Here is a 16087-nt window from a genome sequence, read left to right as displayed (position 1 = left end):
AAGAGAACATAGCAATAAATAGGTATTATATCTATTTAGATATAGAAACAGACATTACATTCCTCTAACACATTTGCTAGTTCCGCCAACTCACGATGTCACAGATTAAGCTACTAGGTATATTCCAGATATGAGACGGCAAGGGAGCATACTTACAGGTACTACAGTGGGGAGTCAAAAGTGACGAGCAACCCCCACTTTTACACCAAAACACATAATTTATAATATAGAAAAAAGGGACTTAAACGGTAATAATAGTTAAAAGAAAAACCAATATATAATAATTTAATATATAAAAATACTAAAAATATATTTTTTATCTTTATAATATTTTTCTTTATTTTTATATTGATATTTACATATAGAGTAAAATATACTATAATTTCTGACGCTATATTTCTAGCGCTTATAGTGTACTACCCTGCTGTATTTTAGATGCTAAAGTCTACTATAAAAAATTACCCCTCTCTATAAGTAAAAATTACTATTTTTATATAGTTTTAACTAGATATTATATAATAAATATAAAAGATAATAAGCTATAACTTAAATATATATATCTTTAAGTATTACATTTTATAAGTATATTTTTTATTTTTATTTTTATATTATATTTAATATGTTATTCGCTTTTACGTATAATAGGTTTAGTGGGTTTTATGCAGGGTACTTGTATTTGCTCGTCACTTTTGACGCGGGACTGTAGGTACATGTATTCTTGATACATGCACGTTTACTTCTATCAACCCTTTATTGTCAATCTGAGTGCTTCTCCAATATCTTTAGCAACGGCTCTCAATTTTCATTTTCCATCAAGCATCTGGTACACTGCATTCTCAACCCCGTCTTTTCGGTCCAATTCCGCTCTCCTCTCAGCAATAAAATCCAGCCATTCCCTCATTTGAGATTTTACACTGTTTTCCTTCTTCTCTGTCTTGGGTTTTCTGTCCTTTGCTTGCCAGCTCTGTAGATTGGACCGAGAAAGATGGTCTCTTTGACGTTCCAGTCAAGTGAGGCCTCCATCCCATGCATCTCTTTGAAGGTCGAAAGGCAGATTGTTTGTATGACCTCGCTGACATTAGATCAATCAACGAGGCGAGGCAACCCAGGGTGCTTCATACCTGCATAGGTGATTCTCACAAGCCTCCGCTGGTACTCTGCGCTGCTTTAAATTTAACAGGCGTGCGAACTGAGACAGTGAGTTGAAGCACTGGAGATGTTATGGTTCAAGTTTGGACAGGTATTGTGATGTGAGCAAACGAAGTGTTCCAACCTTCAAAGAGATTGTAGTAGTAGTCGCTGTGGTACACATTGATGCGAAATGAGTTGGCGGCTATTAGCACACGGGTACCTGAGCCCTTGGGACATTACTACGGCGTCCATAGTACTTTGGTTACCCTCCACCTCTGCCAGATTTTCTACAAGGGTCTGAATCACATCAAGCCGATGCCCGCAGGATGAATAGAGAGAGATGCCGCCTGATGCAATGAAGACTCAAAGGAACTCTCTCACAACAGGTTGCTCAAGTGCGCCTGTTCGCAGACCGAATTAACATGAGTGGATGAGCACTGAACGGCCTCCATCGAACAAAAAGTTTTAGCGTGGCACGAGCGCTAGAATCTCGATTCCGGGCGCTAAAAATTTGGGGGATTAAGCGCTGTACTAAAGAGTTAGTGGCCGAGAAGAGGTCCCCAGTGAGCTTAAGCTCCCCCTACCATCGCCCAGGCCGATCGAGACGACCGTGACCGCGAACCGAGTGATAAATTGGGCATATAATAAAATGACTCTATTCGAAGTTCCAGACGTGGCCATACAAAAAACTCGAAATTGGTGCAAAAACATCGTTGGCGAACAGCTTGGTGGTCCTCGACAGCTCTGGGGGGATTACTGGCGTCGATTCAACACCATGCAAATCCCCATGTTGGGCGAAGACGAATACTTAAGGACTGCACCAGCAATCGCGGAAGTTGCTGCCAATGAAGAGGAGTTTGAAAAGCTCTTCATGAAAAGGAATAAACAACGGGAGGAAGAGCTATTGGATTTGATTGATGATATCACCGAAGCTATTGCTCGGGATAAGGGCCGGTTTCCATGCTGGGCTGCCAGGCATGCAGCTCTCAATGCCGGCAGAACGGGTTGCTTTGAGTACTTTGTGTCCCTCTTACGGGGCAACGTTCTCGGTTGGGAGGCTGACAGGGCATGAGATGATGTGTCGAATAACTCTATTGCTCACTTTAGAGAAGAGGTGCAAAAGCCAGAAGACGAAGAGGTGCAAGGCTCCAGCGACTATGAGGATTGTATTGACTATGCAGGTTCTATTGGCCATAAGGGTTCTCTTTCCCCTTGTTTCCCCAGTAGTAAAACGCAGCGTTGGGGAGACACTGATCATTTCTACGCAATGGAAGACCTTGAAGCTTATATTGAGTCAAAAAGAGAGATAAAGGAGGAGCAAGAATACAGAGAGAAGAGAGCAAAAGACATACAGTTTGTACCGCCGTCCCTGATTGTTTCACTCGTTGAATGGAAGCTCAAACCTGATTAGGGAAATAAATTCATCTGACGAGGAAGACATGGGCCCTCATGGATATGGACGTCGGACGTTAAAGGGTCCCGTTAGGCACATCTCAGCAACTACAGCATCGCCAGACACAAACACCTCCTCTACAAAGCAAACTACTCCCGGAAACTCGAGGAGGCGAGTCAATTTTCATGAGGATGATGACGATCGTGAACATAAACGCCAGAGAACGCAAAGCCCTGCACCTGCCGCGCCACCTGTCGCCTCTTCTGTACGACAGCCTGCTGTTGCAAACTCCAAAACGAGATCCGGAACCAACGACGGCGATGATGACGACAAAGGTAATCAGAGATGGAAGCGGCAGAAGATAGAAAACACGGCATCCGATCCTACTCCTCCCGTCTCCCTTTCAACAAAAGAAGCAGCCGATGGAAATGTGGCCAAGAAGAAACGCAGAGTCAGTGGTAGGCGCAAGTCTCGAGGGCAGAATTCAGCTTCGGGCACCCTGAATCCCACTTCCGCAGAGGTCGGGTGCAGCGGCGTAGCTTGCGTATAGCAACTATTAACGTGCGACTTTCTAGCTGTATTGTAGAGGATATACTCCGTACCTAAGGTATAGATAAGCGTTCTTATACATGAGTTTATTTACTTGAACAATACAGAAAGATGTAATACCAGCTATGAGAGCTGATTCAATAGATGCAGGGTATGTATGTGGGCAGACGGTTAGTTATTGCTTAATGATTCACCACCGCTTCAGTCAGAGCGACAGCACTCTTTAAGCTTTCAAGTGAAAATATCTCCACATGTCAATCTCTTGAATTGAATGCATAAAGATGTCTTGTTTGAAGGTGATTTGTGCCGTGAAGCTAAAGTTTTTGACTTTCAACTGTCAAGCCCAAAGTGGGCGAAAGCGGCGATTTGATCTGCAAAGAGCGGGTGTGTGTCTGTAAGTTCGGGGTACCGTACCTGCAGCGTACGTTGACATTCTACCTATTCTGCTCGTGTGCCACAGCATCAATTGGTTAATAACAGGGATCAAGCACAGATCCAAATAGGAAGCAATTGCACGCTGCGGACAAGGATATACTATCGCTAACCGTTGACGGGTTTCGGGTTTCTGCATCTTCCGACAAGGTGCTGAAACCTACGTGTACTCGCACTGCTCCGTCTATACTCGTACAGACGCACGACAGATTGGTCCTTTGGTGGCCTAGCGGGCTTCTTTAGTTGCAAAAGGCTTCCACGGTTCTTCAACGACTCCGTCATGTTGGCACTAGGAAGCACAAAAACCCCACCTCGAATTCTCCTCTCCAGGGGGCCCCTCGTCACATAATCTCGACAAGCTTCCCTGTCCTGTTTCGTCATTAGCCCAGACGGACCATTTCTTGCATCTTCTGGACGAGACTCCGTGTCCTCGGCCCCGATCAAGCGTCCCGTGCAAATTGCGCAGAACCGGAGACGGGGCTGTGAATAAGTTAGTTCCTGATCCTGATTTCAGGAGTCGGTCGGTACGGCGGGCGATGCTATTTATATAATCTCCCGTCTACTGCGGCATCGTATCATGCTGGAAACGGTCGCGCGACGACGAGACGACGTTCTGAGAGCTGTGATAGTTAAAAAAGAAGCCCGCTGCAAAGATACGGGGCGGGGGATTTGCCTACCGCTTACTTGAACAGCTATTCACACCTTTTCACCATATTCGCACTTGTTTCTTTTTCCTCTCCATTTGCAACAACCTTCAATTCACCATCGACATCTGGATCAGCCGGCTCTGATCCGCCTTGTCCGTGTCTCACTCGGCCAGCTATACTGTAGCGTTTGCGGCCAGGCGATCAGAGAGGATGGACACCACCAGCACCACCACCAGCAACACCGGAGGAGGCCTGGGCAAGCTTCTAGCCAAGCGCAGGCGAAGGGTCAAGACGGGAGGGCTAGAATCGGATGCATCAGGACGTGAGGATGGCCGCGACTTTGCGCGAGACAGTGACGATGCGGCGTCGCTCAACGTTGCGGACGACGATGAGATGGACAGTCGCAGCTTCGGGTCCTACGAGTCGGGGGGCGCCGATGCGGACGGAGAGTCTGATCGGTAAGTATTATTGTCGTCTTTTTTTCTGAAATTCACCACGCACTTTGCATGCATCATTGCCATCGTCATTATCGTCGTTGCTCAAGTGGCAAGCCCAAGATGACAGGTAGCGCAAAGTTACAGGCCTTGTAGCCTTGCATGAAGCTCCACGGCCAATCTGCAGTTAATTTCACCTCCCTCTCCTTCTCCCGTCCCGTCACCTTGCGCTCAGACTCAGACGCACGCTCCTTCAAAGCGCCACACCAGCCCAGCTTTTTTCTTCTTCTTTTCTTCATCTGCGCCATTTGATTCATCTTGTTTGTTTATTCGTCGTCACTCGTTAAACCACGTTCTTTTTCGTCTTCTTCTACTTTTTTCTTCTCGCCCAATCATACGCTTCATCTCTCCCTCCCTTTGCTCGTATTCGCACTTCCCGTGTCCTCATTCGCCTTTGCCCACGTATGCCGTCAACCCCCTCCATATCGAGCCATGTGCATTGCATTGCAACCTCAGATCTAACACCGAATCAGAAGCAGCTCTCGCCCCCCGCTAGCTCGTGCGACCACGACATCAGTTCTGGCATCTCCCATCGTGCAGGTCACCGACTTGGACCCTAACCCTCAACGCGGCGAACGAGAACGACGCCCATCTCTTCTCTCTCGGCGCCTCCGCCGTGGATCCTCCAGGAGCACGTCTCCTAATGCGTCCAAGGAGGCTCTAAGCGAGATAGCTCAGCTCCCCGAACCACCAGCGGCGGCCAAGACAACCTCCTCCCCTGAGAAGCACACGATACTCTCGCCCTCGAGGCTCACGACTTCGGCTCGGCCTTCCACCAGCAGCGACAATTACCGCCCCGTCATTGTGAATACGCCGCCTACACCCGTCGAGAGAACAAACCCACTCGCTCTACACCTCGACAAGAAACTACCACCTGTCATATCAGAGCCTGCATCAGCTGGGGATGCAACGTCCTTTTCTTCTTCTTCTTCTTCCCAGGGTATAAGCGCACATCGAAGAACCAAATCGGGATCTGCCAGCATCGGACCCAGCAAACTATCCAACATCACCACTGCTCCGCTCTCACCCACCCCTGAGATCGGCGAAGTCCAACCCCCGAACTCCGCAGGATTCTTCTCGTCCATGTTCTCGGTTGCCCAGAACGCTGCCAGCACAATTAGTAGCAACATTCAGGGCGGTGGCATTGGGATTGGAGGAAACAAGAGTCGGACGAATCAGGCGTCTAAGCCACAGTCATCCCCTGCCGCAAGCCAAGTAGAAGGCGACCGTGCAGAACCCCCACCATCCGAGGCTCAGTCAAGCACCGGAATGGATAAAAAGGAGCCAGCAGTTAAGACGATTGGTACTGGAGAACTCAGCTTGAGCCAGCTCGGTATTATGGAACCCTCAGCAGCCATGCCCGCCCTCGAAACGTCTCGATTTCCCGATCTCAACGACACCCGGGCGCGTTCCGAGTCTGCTCCAGCAGCAGATAGCCAACCCAGACTCGCAGACGATATCGTCCTCGACGAGTCCCTCAGCAGGCCCAGGTCGCTATTCGAAGCGGCCAATGGCGAGGAGGGAGGTTCGCAGTCTGACCAGGCCGACGGTAAGGATGAGAAGAGCGACTCGCAAAGGAAACGGGGAAGCTCTACAGCCACCACAAATACGGTCGCGCCGCCGGCGCCAGCTGGCCCAGCTCCAAAGCTCACGGGATTCGCTATTGCTAGTAAAAAGAGGAACCGTGATTTCCATACATTCTTCAAGAGTGTACCGGATGATGACTACCTTATCGAAGACTATAGCTGCGCGTTGCAGAGAGAGATTCTCGCGCACGGTCGGTTATACGTCTCGGAAGGCCATCTTTGCTTCAGCAGTAACATTCTCGGGTGGACAACGACATTGGTCATGAGCTTTGACGAGATTGTATCCGTCGAGAAGAGAAGCACTGCCCTCGTCTTCAAAAACGGACTCATGATATCAACCCTGCATGCCAAACACATATTTGCCAGTTTCACGAGCAGAGATGCTACATATGACTTGATTGTCAACATTTGGAAGCTTGGCCACCCCACCTTGACTAGCACTCTCAACGGGGTCCGTCTGGAGGGCACCGGCGGCGACAAGACCGAAAAGCTTGATGTCGAGGCCGCCAGCCTGGAACCAGAGACGCCAGCCGGATCCGATTCCGAAGGGGATAGCGATGATGATGACGATGAAGATTTCTACGAGGAGGATAGCGATCGGGCCCCCGAGCCTCAGGTGGCAGACGCCAGCAGCAACGGCGCAGACAGCGGCAAGCCAAATAGGAAAGCATCCGGCGCTGTCGCTCCCAGTGCAGCTGTCGTTGATGCGGCGGCCGACGGGCAAGCCCCGGCAGCCGCCGCCGGATCGTTCCCGGGCCCCGCGACTCATGCTCCGACCGAGTGTGGCGACGCCGATACGCACTATGACAAGTTCCTCGCCGACGAGATCATCCCAGCTCCTCTGGGCAAGGTATTCAGCATGCTATTTGGTGAATCCTCTGCCGAATGGATGGGCAAATGGATTACGGAAAACCAAAAGTGCTTTGATTTGCAGATGGAGGACAAGAAGGGCATGGGTCCAGACAGCCGCACTCGCGGCTTCACTTATATCAAGCCACTGAATGCCCCGATCGGCCCCAAGCAGACAAAGTGTATCGTCACTGAGACCGTGGACAATATCGATTATGAAAAAGCGGTCAATGTGAGCGTGGCAACGCAGAACCCCGACGTCCCCAGCGGAAACATTTTCCGCGTCAAGACCAAGTACTGTCTCTCGTGGGCTGAGAACAATGCCACTCGTGTGCAAGTCAACTGTACTACAGAATGGAGTGGCAAGAGTTGGCTCAAGGGTATGTATCATCTCTTCTTTTTATATGATTTTCTTGCTTTTCATTTACAGCCTTACTAATATATCAATCTCGTATAGGTACCATTGAGAAGAACGTCAACGAGGGTCAGGCCCAGTACTGCAAAGATTTATTTACAGCCCTAAAGGCGGCTGTTTCTACCCGACCGCGGTCCGCTACTAACGGAAACGGAGCTGTAAAGGGCAAGAAGAAGGGCAAGAAGAGCAAGGCGCTGCAATCATCAACTGAGTCTATTAGCCCAAGTGCACGCGCCAAAAAGGAAGAACCAAACTGGGGCCTATTGGAACCCGTGCGCCCGATCCTGGAACCCGTTGTCGATATCCTCAAACCGATCCTCACCGGCAACATTGTTTACGGGCTCCTCGTGGGTTTGTTGGTTGCGACTTGGTTTGGGTTTGGTCTCACGCCTAACAGCAATAAGAGCCCCGCACCGTTTGGGCATGAACCCGCCATGCAGAGCGCATACCGTCTTGCGGCATACGACGAGATGTGGCGCCGGGAAGACAGCGAGCTTTGGGACTGGTTGGAAGAGCGCGTGAGCTTGGAGCGGCTTTCCGTAGAACGGTCGAATACTCGCAGGCGAGAGGCAGACCCCCGAACGTTGGAAGAGAAGCTGAGAGAAGAGCGCATGGACGAGCGAGAAGTGCAGGAAGCGATTCGAGTCACGGAGGAGAAGCTCAAGGTGTTGAGAGAAGTCATGGCGAGAGGCAAGCTGCTATAACAACTGCACGCCTTTGTAAGAAGAAGGATGCATCCTATTTCGTTTTCACCATCTTTGTTCAGGTCACACACACATACGGCACAGCACCGCATCCCACGCAGCGCACATTACGGCATACATATCATATGTTTGAGCCCTTTCTTTAGTCAAAGTATTTTCCTTAGTTTATGTATATATAAGAGTACGGAGTATTTGGCGAGCCCAGCGCGGGAAATATCACAATTGTTTGCTATGTTATGAGGGGTTGGGCATTTTTCCTGCTACTACCAGTGCTTTGTGTTACAACGAGACGAGTTTGATCTCGCTTCGGATCAGTTTGTACATGACATGTACTTTTTGCAAAAAAGCCTGCTAGGTATTGAAATTTGAAATGTCCAAATCCCACGTCTAAAAATGTCTACGCTGTTGAGACGATGTCACCACAAGAAACCTAGCGAGGTGAAGTATCGCCACCCGCTGCTGACACACGTTATGAAATAAGTATAGTAGGCCGCGTTGCGTTTAGGTAGTCGGAGTTGCGGTAATAGAAGAATAGAATCTCACTGCAAAGAGGCAACCGTTGCTAATACGGAATGGTTTTGTTTATCTGATTTTCCTCAACCCACTCCGAAATAAGCAGTTTAGTTATTGTTTGGGGGCGGGAATCGATTCACGGGTTATAGTCTGTGTGGGCTTATCGATTCACGGAGTTTTGGTTTGTTGTGGGCTCCTCCTCCGTCTTACATATGGGACTAGAGGCCCGAGTCAGCCTTGTGAAGGCTTGTAAGTTGCCTTGAAGTGGCTACTTTGTTGCTGTAGTATGTGTTTTTAGCGCGAAAATCACACGGCGCCACAGGATGGCATTTTTTGGTGTGTGGCTTGTGTGTAAGAGGGACTGGAACGGCTGTTTTTGCGTAATAGGGAGGTTTAAGAGTGCCTTGGGGTGGTGGTGCAAGGGCGAGAAGGATTCTGTGTTTCGGTGGTACCGATCAGGAACGCGAGAGAAGAAGACAGAAGAAAAACAAAAATGGTACGAGGTGAGGTTGAACAGGAAAAGAGAAAAGAGGCTAGACAAAATAAACACAATGGAAAAATAAAAATAAATTAATAATTGAAAAATTAGAAAATCATTTGTAGTGTTTGTGCTTGTTGGCTCTCAGGGGCTAAACATTCGCCCAAAAGGCCATACGTACAGTAGGCCTGCAGTAGCATCAATCATGAACTGCCAACACTAACAAACGCCGTGAGAAAATGGAAGCCCAAAAGGACAACAAGAAGAAAAAGAGAAAAAGAGAAAAAAAAAAAGTCACCCCACTTGGCGAGTTGCCGAGTTGACGTGGCTTCACGTCGCAAATGCCAGCAAAGAGAAACGCCAAAGCACATGGACGGAGACACGGAGCTGGCCATGTAGCATTACAGATGGCCTTAGCGGCTCGAATGTACGAATTGTATGATTCTAGAGGTCACGACTACATGGAATTAAGGGGGAGCCGGGCGTTGCGATTATGCCCGAAGAGCGGTCACGGTTTTGGTTGTTTGTTAATTGGCGGTGGCAGCCCAGACAAGAAAGTTGGAGGCTCTAAAAAACGGTTGGGGGGGGGAGAGAGGGGATGGAGGCTCTTGTGTGCGTGCAGTAGGTGATTTTTACCTCCCTGTATTTTTGGCTTGGTGGTTGGGTAGTATCATGTTAGTAGTTAGTACGTAACCTGTATACGTGTGTTGAGGAAGTAAGGAGAAGTCAAAATAGAAAATGGAAAATAACAAGAACAAAGTGGGTGTGAAGAAGGCTCCGTTCGTGATCGAATCTGAGACAACAGACACCGAAAGCAGAAAGATGGGATACTGCAGAGACGTAATGATGGCAAATGAACAACAACGACGGCGTCAACGTCATTTTGCTGGCAGCATTACTTGCAAAGTACTTACTCCTGTACTTGGCTTGTTTACTTCCCTGATCTGATGCTGGGCCCCAATGGTCAGATACTAGCGGCTCTCTGCGCCTCAGCTTTATCTCTGCTTGTACCTGGATGTGGCGCAGCTGCCCCTCGGTTAAGCCCAGAGCAGAGCGTTCACGAGCAAAACTACTGGAACTAAGCCCTCCAACAACCAAACCCTTTCTTACACTTTGCACTCCACGGCACGTAAATATCCCGGGCACTAACGGAGTTGGCGATGCTTGTCGTGATCAAATCAAGATGCCCAGAGATACCAAGCCCATGATGAAGAAAAAAGTTCGACAACGGCGGCGGTCCTCGTGATGCCCTCGTCATCGCAACAAGCCCGTCATCGCTGCTACTCCGGTGCCTTGCGTACGAGCACTAACACGATGCACTCCCGGTCTCCAAATGGTACTTGGCCTCAAGCCACAGTCGGGGGGCCGATTTGGGATGCAGCGCGCAGGGATCAGCCTGGCAAAGACAAGAATTGGCCCATCAGGAGGATCCCTTGGTCCCCCCCCCTCCTCTTGGTCGCCTTGCGAATCGAGAATCAGCCGCGGAAACGGTGGGCATGCACCAAGCCGGCCCAGAGAGACCCCTGCGCGAGTCCTACTAAGCTTTGAAGCAAAGTCCTAGACCTCATTCGCCCGTGCTTGTAGGACCGTTGGCAAGCTGCCTCCAAGGCTCCAGCTCTGGCTCATGCTCATGCGATTAAAGAAAAACACCATGGACGGTGCCTGAAAGGTGGCCAGCTCGCCTCGACCTGCCCGTCTTTCTTACACTTTGCCACTTGTCTGTACTGATACAGTATTGGATCTTATTCAACCCCCCGATTCAGGACCAATCTCCACAACAACGGCCCCTTGGTTGGGAGAAGCCTGCGTCTGTACCTTGCCCTACGGCACCTTACCCTTATGCCCGGGCCCGTTACGACCACCAAGCACAAGAGTCAAGGGCATAGCTACAGACCGCCATGGAGAACAAGAAAGTCGACGACCCTGGTGCCCTGGCCTTACGGCGTCTGGTCCGAAGCCCAACCGGCAGTCGTCTGGCTCCCAGGCGCTCGTCGACAAGTGCTTCATGTTCTTCCAGCAGCAGCAGCTGCTCGACATCTTCAGTGACTTCGTCAGTCGACGGCGAGATGCCAACTTCCTGTGTGTAAGTGAAAAACAGCCCTGTTGACGGAAAACCTCAAGGAGACGGGGGTTGGTTGGCCAAGACCAGGACAAAACGATTAGTTGATATCCTCGTTCTTCTCCTTCTGCTCCGCCTCGTCGCCTCCCTACTTTTTTTTTCTGTCTTTTTTTTTTAAATGTTTTTTGTTTCATGTGCTATGTACTGACTCTCGGTTTTTTCTTGCTTGCTCCCCTGAAGCTCACGCAACACTTCGAGCGACGAGTGTGCCTTGTACAGGTTCATCGTATGGGCAGCCGTCAAGCGCAATGCCTGCCCCAAGATGACTTCCGAAGAGCGGCGGGAGTGTCCCTTGCTGCGCTGCCGCAAGAGGTTCCCCAACCATGAGCTCATGCTGCAACACCTGTATTCCTGCGACCACCTCGCCGGCGGAGAGTACTGGTGCTATGACTGCGAGAAGCCCGAGCAGCTCAGCGATGTCAAGTGCAGGCGCTGTCTGGGCCACCCGTCCAAGAGGAGAAAGATCATGACCATGGCCAAGAGCTTCTTCAGTTCCTTGGGCCACAAGCCAAAGTCTCACAGCCTGGCGCTGGTTGCGTCCTCCATGGGCATGGGCGGCTTGGGCGTGGGAGTGGGCGATGGCGGCTCTGGCGCTGGCGGGGGTGAAGACGAGCCCCCAAGCTACGACTATGTGCTCTTCTCGCCTCCGCCTCCGCCTCCCCAGGCCGAACTCTCCTCGAACGAGATACATGAAATCGGTTCGAGTGAGGTGCTGCTCCCCACTATCCCGGAGTGTGAGACCGAGACTGAGCCTATACCCGCCCCTGGGATGATCCCCTGTCTCCCCCCATCCACATTCCCCATCTCACCACCAGGCTCCCACCCGGGAGCCGTGCCGCTGCCATCGACTATGGAAGCAGACTTCATAAATTGGAGGCCTTCACCACCTTCCCCCCAGACCGTGGCACCTCAAAGCCTAATGAAGTCGAGCACATCACGGTTGGTCGATCGCCCAACGCTCCAGGTCAACACCCACCTGGACCATTACCGAGGCCAAGGGAGACGACGCAGTAAGGTGCTGGCCCCGAGCTCCTCTGTCCGGTCCACCAGCAGTACCGACAGCACAGATAGCACTGATAGCACCGCCAGCTACAACATCTCGCCCATGTCGGGCTGGTCCAACGGATGGACAAAGACGTCCGGCTTCGAGTCTGCCTTGACGTCACCTGACGACCTCATCAGTCCTCAGAGCCTCCTGCCCATCGGTCCCTTCTCGACAAACAACACCACTGCTACTACTACTAATACTGCTGACGGTACCACCACCTCGACGAGACCAATTCCCTTTAGCAACTTGGAGTTTGAGAACATGGTGGCCAACTCATGCCCATCAGAGCTTCCCGCCGACATTCCCATGTTTGACCTGCCCTCCACCATGGATCCTCAAAAGACACAGGCGCCCATGAGCTTGGACCAGGCTGCCTTCTCCTTCAATACCGATATTCCTTTCCAGCTCCCATTGGAACCTCAGCTACCCTCGACCGATAGTGTCGACTATGGCCTTGCACCGCCGCCGCCACCACCTCCTTCACAACAACAACAACAAACTACCCGTAACACTGAGTCAAGCCTCATGCAGAATACCAATTCCTCCAGCCTCACAACCACCACTCGTAATACCACGCAGTCTCTGGCCAGATCAGTCCATGACACGCTCCGCGAGCATGTTGCCGATTCAATCAGCAAGCTCGATGTCATTAATGAAAACCCCATCTTCATGCAGCTCAACCAGATGTCCCTCCCCTCCATCGCGGCTGTTGGTCTGGAAACCATGACTGAGATCCTGGAAGGCCGCCAAGCCTCATCGCCTCTGAACCTCATTTGCTTCGTCCACGTCGTCTTCTCTCTATCTCTGGTGATTCACGAACAGGATGTCGCCAAGCACTCTGCTGCCATGTTCAAGCAAGCATTGCTGTACAGCGATTGGTTCTCTGACGACGACAAGATATCATTCATCGAGGTTGTTTACACACTTTGGAAGCCCAGCCAAGTAAACGATGACGAGATTATTGCACTATTGAAGTCACCTAGTGCTGGCATGTCCAAGGGCAAACAGCCCGAACGGTTCCCTCAAGGATCAAGGTCTGACCCGCTGATACTGATTGCGGCCTACTTCCTAGATGGTACATATGCGCACTCAATCCTCCCGTCCCGTTCCCTCTCATTGCTCAAGATGCTAATGTGAATGTGTGTGTGCTTTACTATAGAGCTCGAGTACATGGCTATCAACGACAGCAGCTATACTGGACAGGCCTCTGAACTTGCCATGCAACACCACAAGGACGGCCTCGGAGCTAGCCACAATTCGCCGTTCGCCATTGCAGCCAGGTTTATGATTGACAACATCTTTTCTCATGAATACTCTCACTACCCAGGGTTCGAGCGCCGCATGCAAAGACTCATTGGCCAGATCAACTCTGGCGAGGTGGGAACCGTGCGTCGCTTGGAGCTAGAGCTGATACAGGCCGGAAGGGTAAGATATAGAGCCACTTTTATTTTCCAAAAATACAGAATGCAACGATAACTGACCAGGGGTAACATCATCTAGACGTACCTACCTCCCGACGCATTCTTTAGCGAATATGTCGAAGTCGTCCGGCGGCAGACCGACTCGCTGTACACGCAAAGCCCGTTTTTCAGCTCGCGGTCGACGTATCACCGGTGCGGCATCCAGCTGCTGATGAAGGAGTCTAACAGGAACCCAGTCATTGTGGAAACCGGAGTTGAGTCATCGGCGCCGTCTTCCGGAGCGCTCAATGGAATCGTGGGCGTAGTACCAGTACCAAACAGCTTCGACATTGACTTTGGCTCAATGCTCGACTTCAATCCGGACCAAGGATTGGATGACGATGTTGCCGAACCTGCGGCCATTGCCGGCGCCCCACTCATGGGAGCCTCGCGGTGGGCACCAGGAGATGCCGCATTTGTCACAGTCACAGCTCCAGACGGCACCGCCGCCATAGCCACGCCTGCAGCGCCTCGGCCTATGGACGCTGATGCGCTGCCGCTGGTGGACGATGATGCGCTGATATCCCCGATTGCATCGACGCCCAACAAAGCAGAGGCATCGGCATCGGCATCATCGACCAAGGTGGAATCCGACAGCTGCTGCAAGCTTTGCGGCTATCGACCCAAGGGCGACCCCCGGTGGTTCGTGGGCAGCATGGCCAAGCACATGAGGACGATACACAGCGATAACCCCCAAATCTTCCGATGCCCCTACCCGGGCTGCACGAGCCAGTACAGCAAGCGCGCGGACAATTTGCGGCAGCACCAAATTGAAAAGAACCATTTCGTGGACGACGAGGAGAAGCAGGGACGGCGACCGCGCAAACGGAAGCGTCCATCAGACGGCGGCGTCGGCGGCGAATGATTTTACGTTCCTTTGTTCATGATCTTTTTTTACGTTGTTTTTCATTTTTTTTCATACCCTCTCATTCTTGTTTTGTTTCCTTTCTTCGTTGGCCATTTGAGACATGTTTGGACATTTACATGAGCGAGCAGCAAGAGCAGGCGAGGCGTATATATGGGAACCAGGCCAAAGACGCGATACAATGATTTGATATCCACGAGCATAACGACGGGCGGCGTGGGTTACACTCACATTCACACTCAGATTCACATCCACATTCACATGACATACCGAGAGCGTTGTGTCGGTCAACCGGTGTTGTTGGGTGGCATTGGGCATTTACCCTGCAGGGGAACGGAGGTGACGTATGGGGTGCTGCCAGCGCAAGAAGCAGTCCCGTCTCTCTTCGATATACGATGTCTATTTTTCTTTTTTTTCTTTTTGTCGTTTACTTGATCATCTCTCCTACTCCTCTCTCCATCTGTCATCTCCTTCTCTCCTTGTCTACCTCTTGCGTATCTTTTTTAGTATTCCTACTCTTTGCACTCCCTTTAGCTTTGGATTTCCTTTCTTTTCTCTTATAGTCGGCAGAGATGCCCTACTATTGAATTTGTATGCATATGCAATGCAGATCAGAAAGAGGATTAGCGTGGCAGCGCTGGAGTGGTCTGGATGCTGACGGGCCGTGTGGTCGAGCCGAATCCATACTTGGCGAAGGGAGAGCGAGAGACAGAGACAGAACTGGCTTTTTTTTTCTCTTTTTGGTTGCCAGCAGAGCTACAGTTTTTGTATGTACGGGGGTGGCAGCGCAAGGTACTACACATGTACGAGTTACGATACAGCCTATTATAGACGAAGCAACGGGTCTCTTGACGGATCGCACAATCTTTGGCGAGTACAAGTACGTAGCACAGGCTGGAACAGAGCCAGCAAGTAGCAGTACCAGCGAAAAAGGTGAGACATGTCAGGCATCTCTCAGCTGGGGTCCACCGCATTTGCATGCCAGGGTGTTGGTTTGGTCGCTTCGGATCGCAAATCCAGGCCGGAATTTCCTATCTAATTTTTTTTCACACGGCTGGATCTAGCAGGTGACCAACAAGTTTCGAGTTTCCCGCTTCCGCTTTTCTGCTTTCTGCTTTTCTGGGGGGGGCTGGGCGCGGGTAAAAGGCGCGCTGAGTGGCGGGAACTCGAAACTTGACACACTGTGTCTTGCGGCGCTTGTGAGATTGGCACCCCAATAAAAGGACGGAGGAGCAGCTCGCGGCGGGATTGGACGAAGAGGCTCACCCCATTAAAAAGGACAAGCAGCTCACGGTTGGATTGGACAGAACGCCATTAAGAGGACGGAGCAGCTCGCGGCGGGATTGGGCAGAGGCTCACGTAAGTTTTGGCGGGCTGACATCACATGGCGCAGGCGCAAGGTGG

At 50.9% G+C, this 16087-nt stretch overlaps 3 protein-coding genes across 3 annotated transcripts; all 3 read left to right on the top strand.

The window, feature by feature from the left end:
• Positions 1-2570: 2570 nt before the first annotated feature.
• Positions 2571-3074, top strand: T069G_01208 (uncharacterized protein; the record flags this gene model as incomplete). The annotated part of the gene is made up of 1 exon (XM_056168418.1): positions 2571-3074. One exon carries the CDS (start codon positions 2571-2573, stop codon positions 3072-3074), a length of 504 nt encoding a protein of 167 aa, XP_056033734.1.
• Positions 3075-4362: 1288 nt separating this feature from the next.
• T069G_01207 (GRAM domain-containing protein) lies at positions 4363-8200 on the top strand (the record flags this gene model as incomplete). The annotated part of the gene is made up of 4 exons (XM_056168417.1): positions 4363-4610; positions 5120-6195; positions 6286-7461; positions 7539-8200. 4 exons carry the CDS (start codon positions 4363-4365, stop codon positions 8198-8200), a joined length of 3162 nt encoding a protein of 1053 aa, XP_056033733.1.
• Positions 8201-11089: 2889 nt separating this feature from the next.
• Positions 11090-14683, top strand: T069G_01206 (uncharacterized protein; the record flags this gene model as incomplete). Its single annotated transcript, XM_056168416.1, has 4 exons — positions 11090-11274; positions 11491-13433; positions 13518-13783; positions 13859-14683. 4 exons carry the CDS (start codon positions 11090-11092, stop codon positions 14681-14683), a joined length of 3219 nt encoding a protein of 1072 aa, XP_056033732.1.
• Positions 14684-16087: the final 1404 nt, after the last annotated feature.

Source organism: Trichoderma breve, chromosome 1 (genome assembly GCF_028502605.1).
Source record: "Trichoderma breve strain T069 chromosome 1, whole genome shotgun sequence".
Taxonomy (NCBI): domain Eukaryota; kingdom Fungi; phylum Ascomycota; class Sordariomycetes; order Hypocreales; family Hypocreaceae; genus Trichoderma; species Trichoderma breve.
The sequence above is the reverse complement of the archived record's forward strand: the minus strand, read 5'-3'. Positions and strand labels throughout refer to the sequence as shown.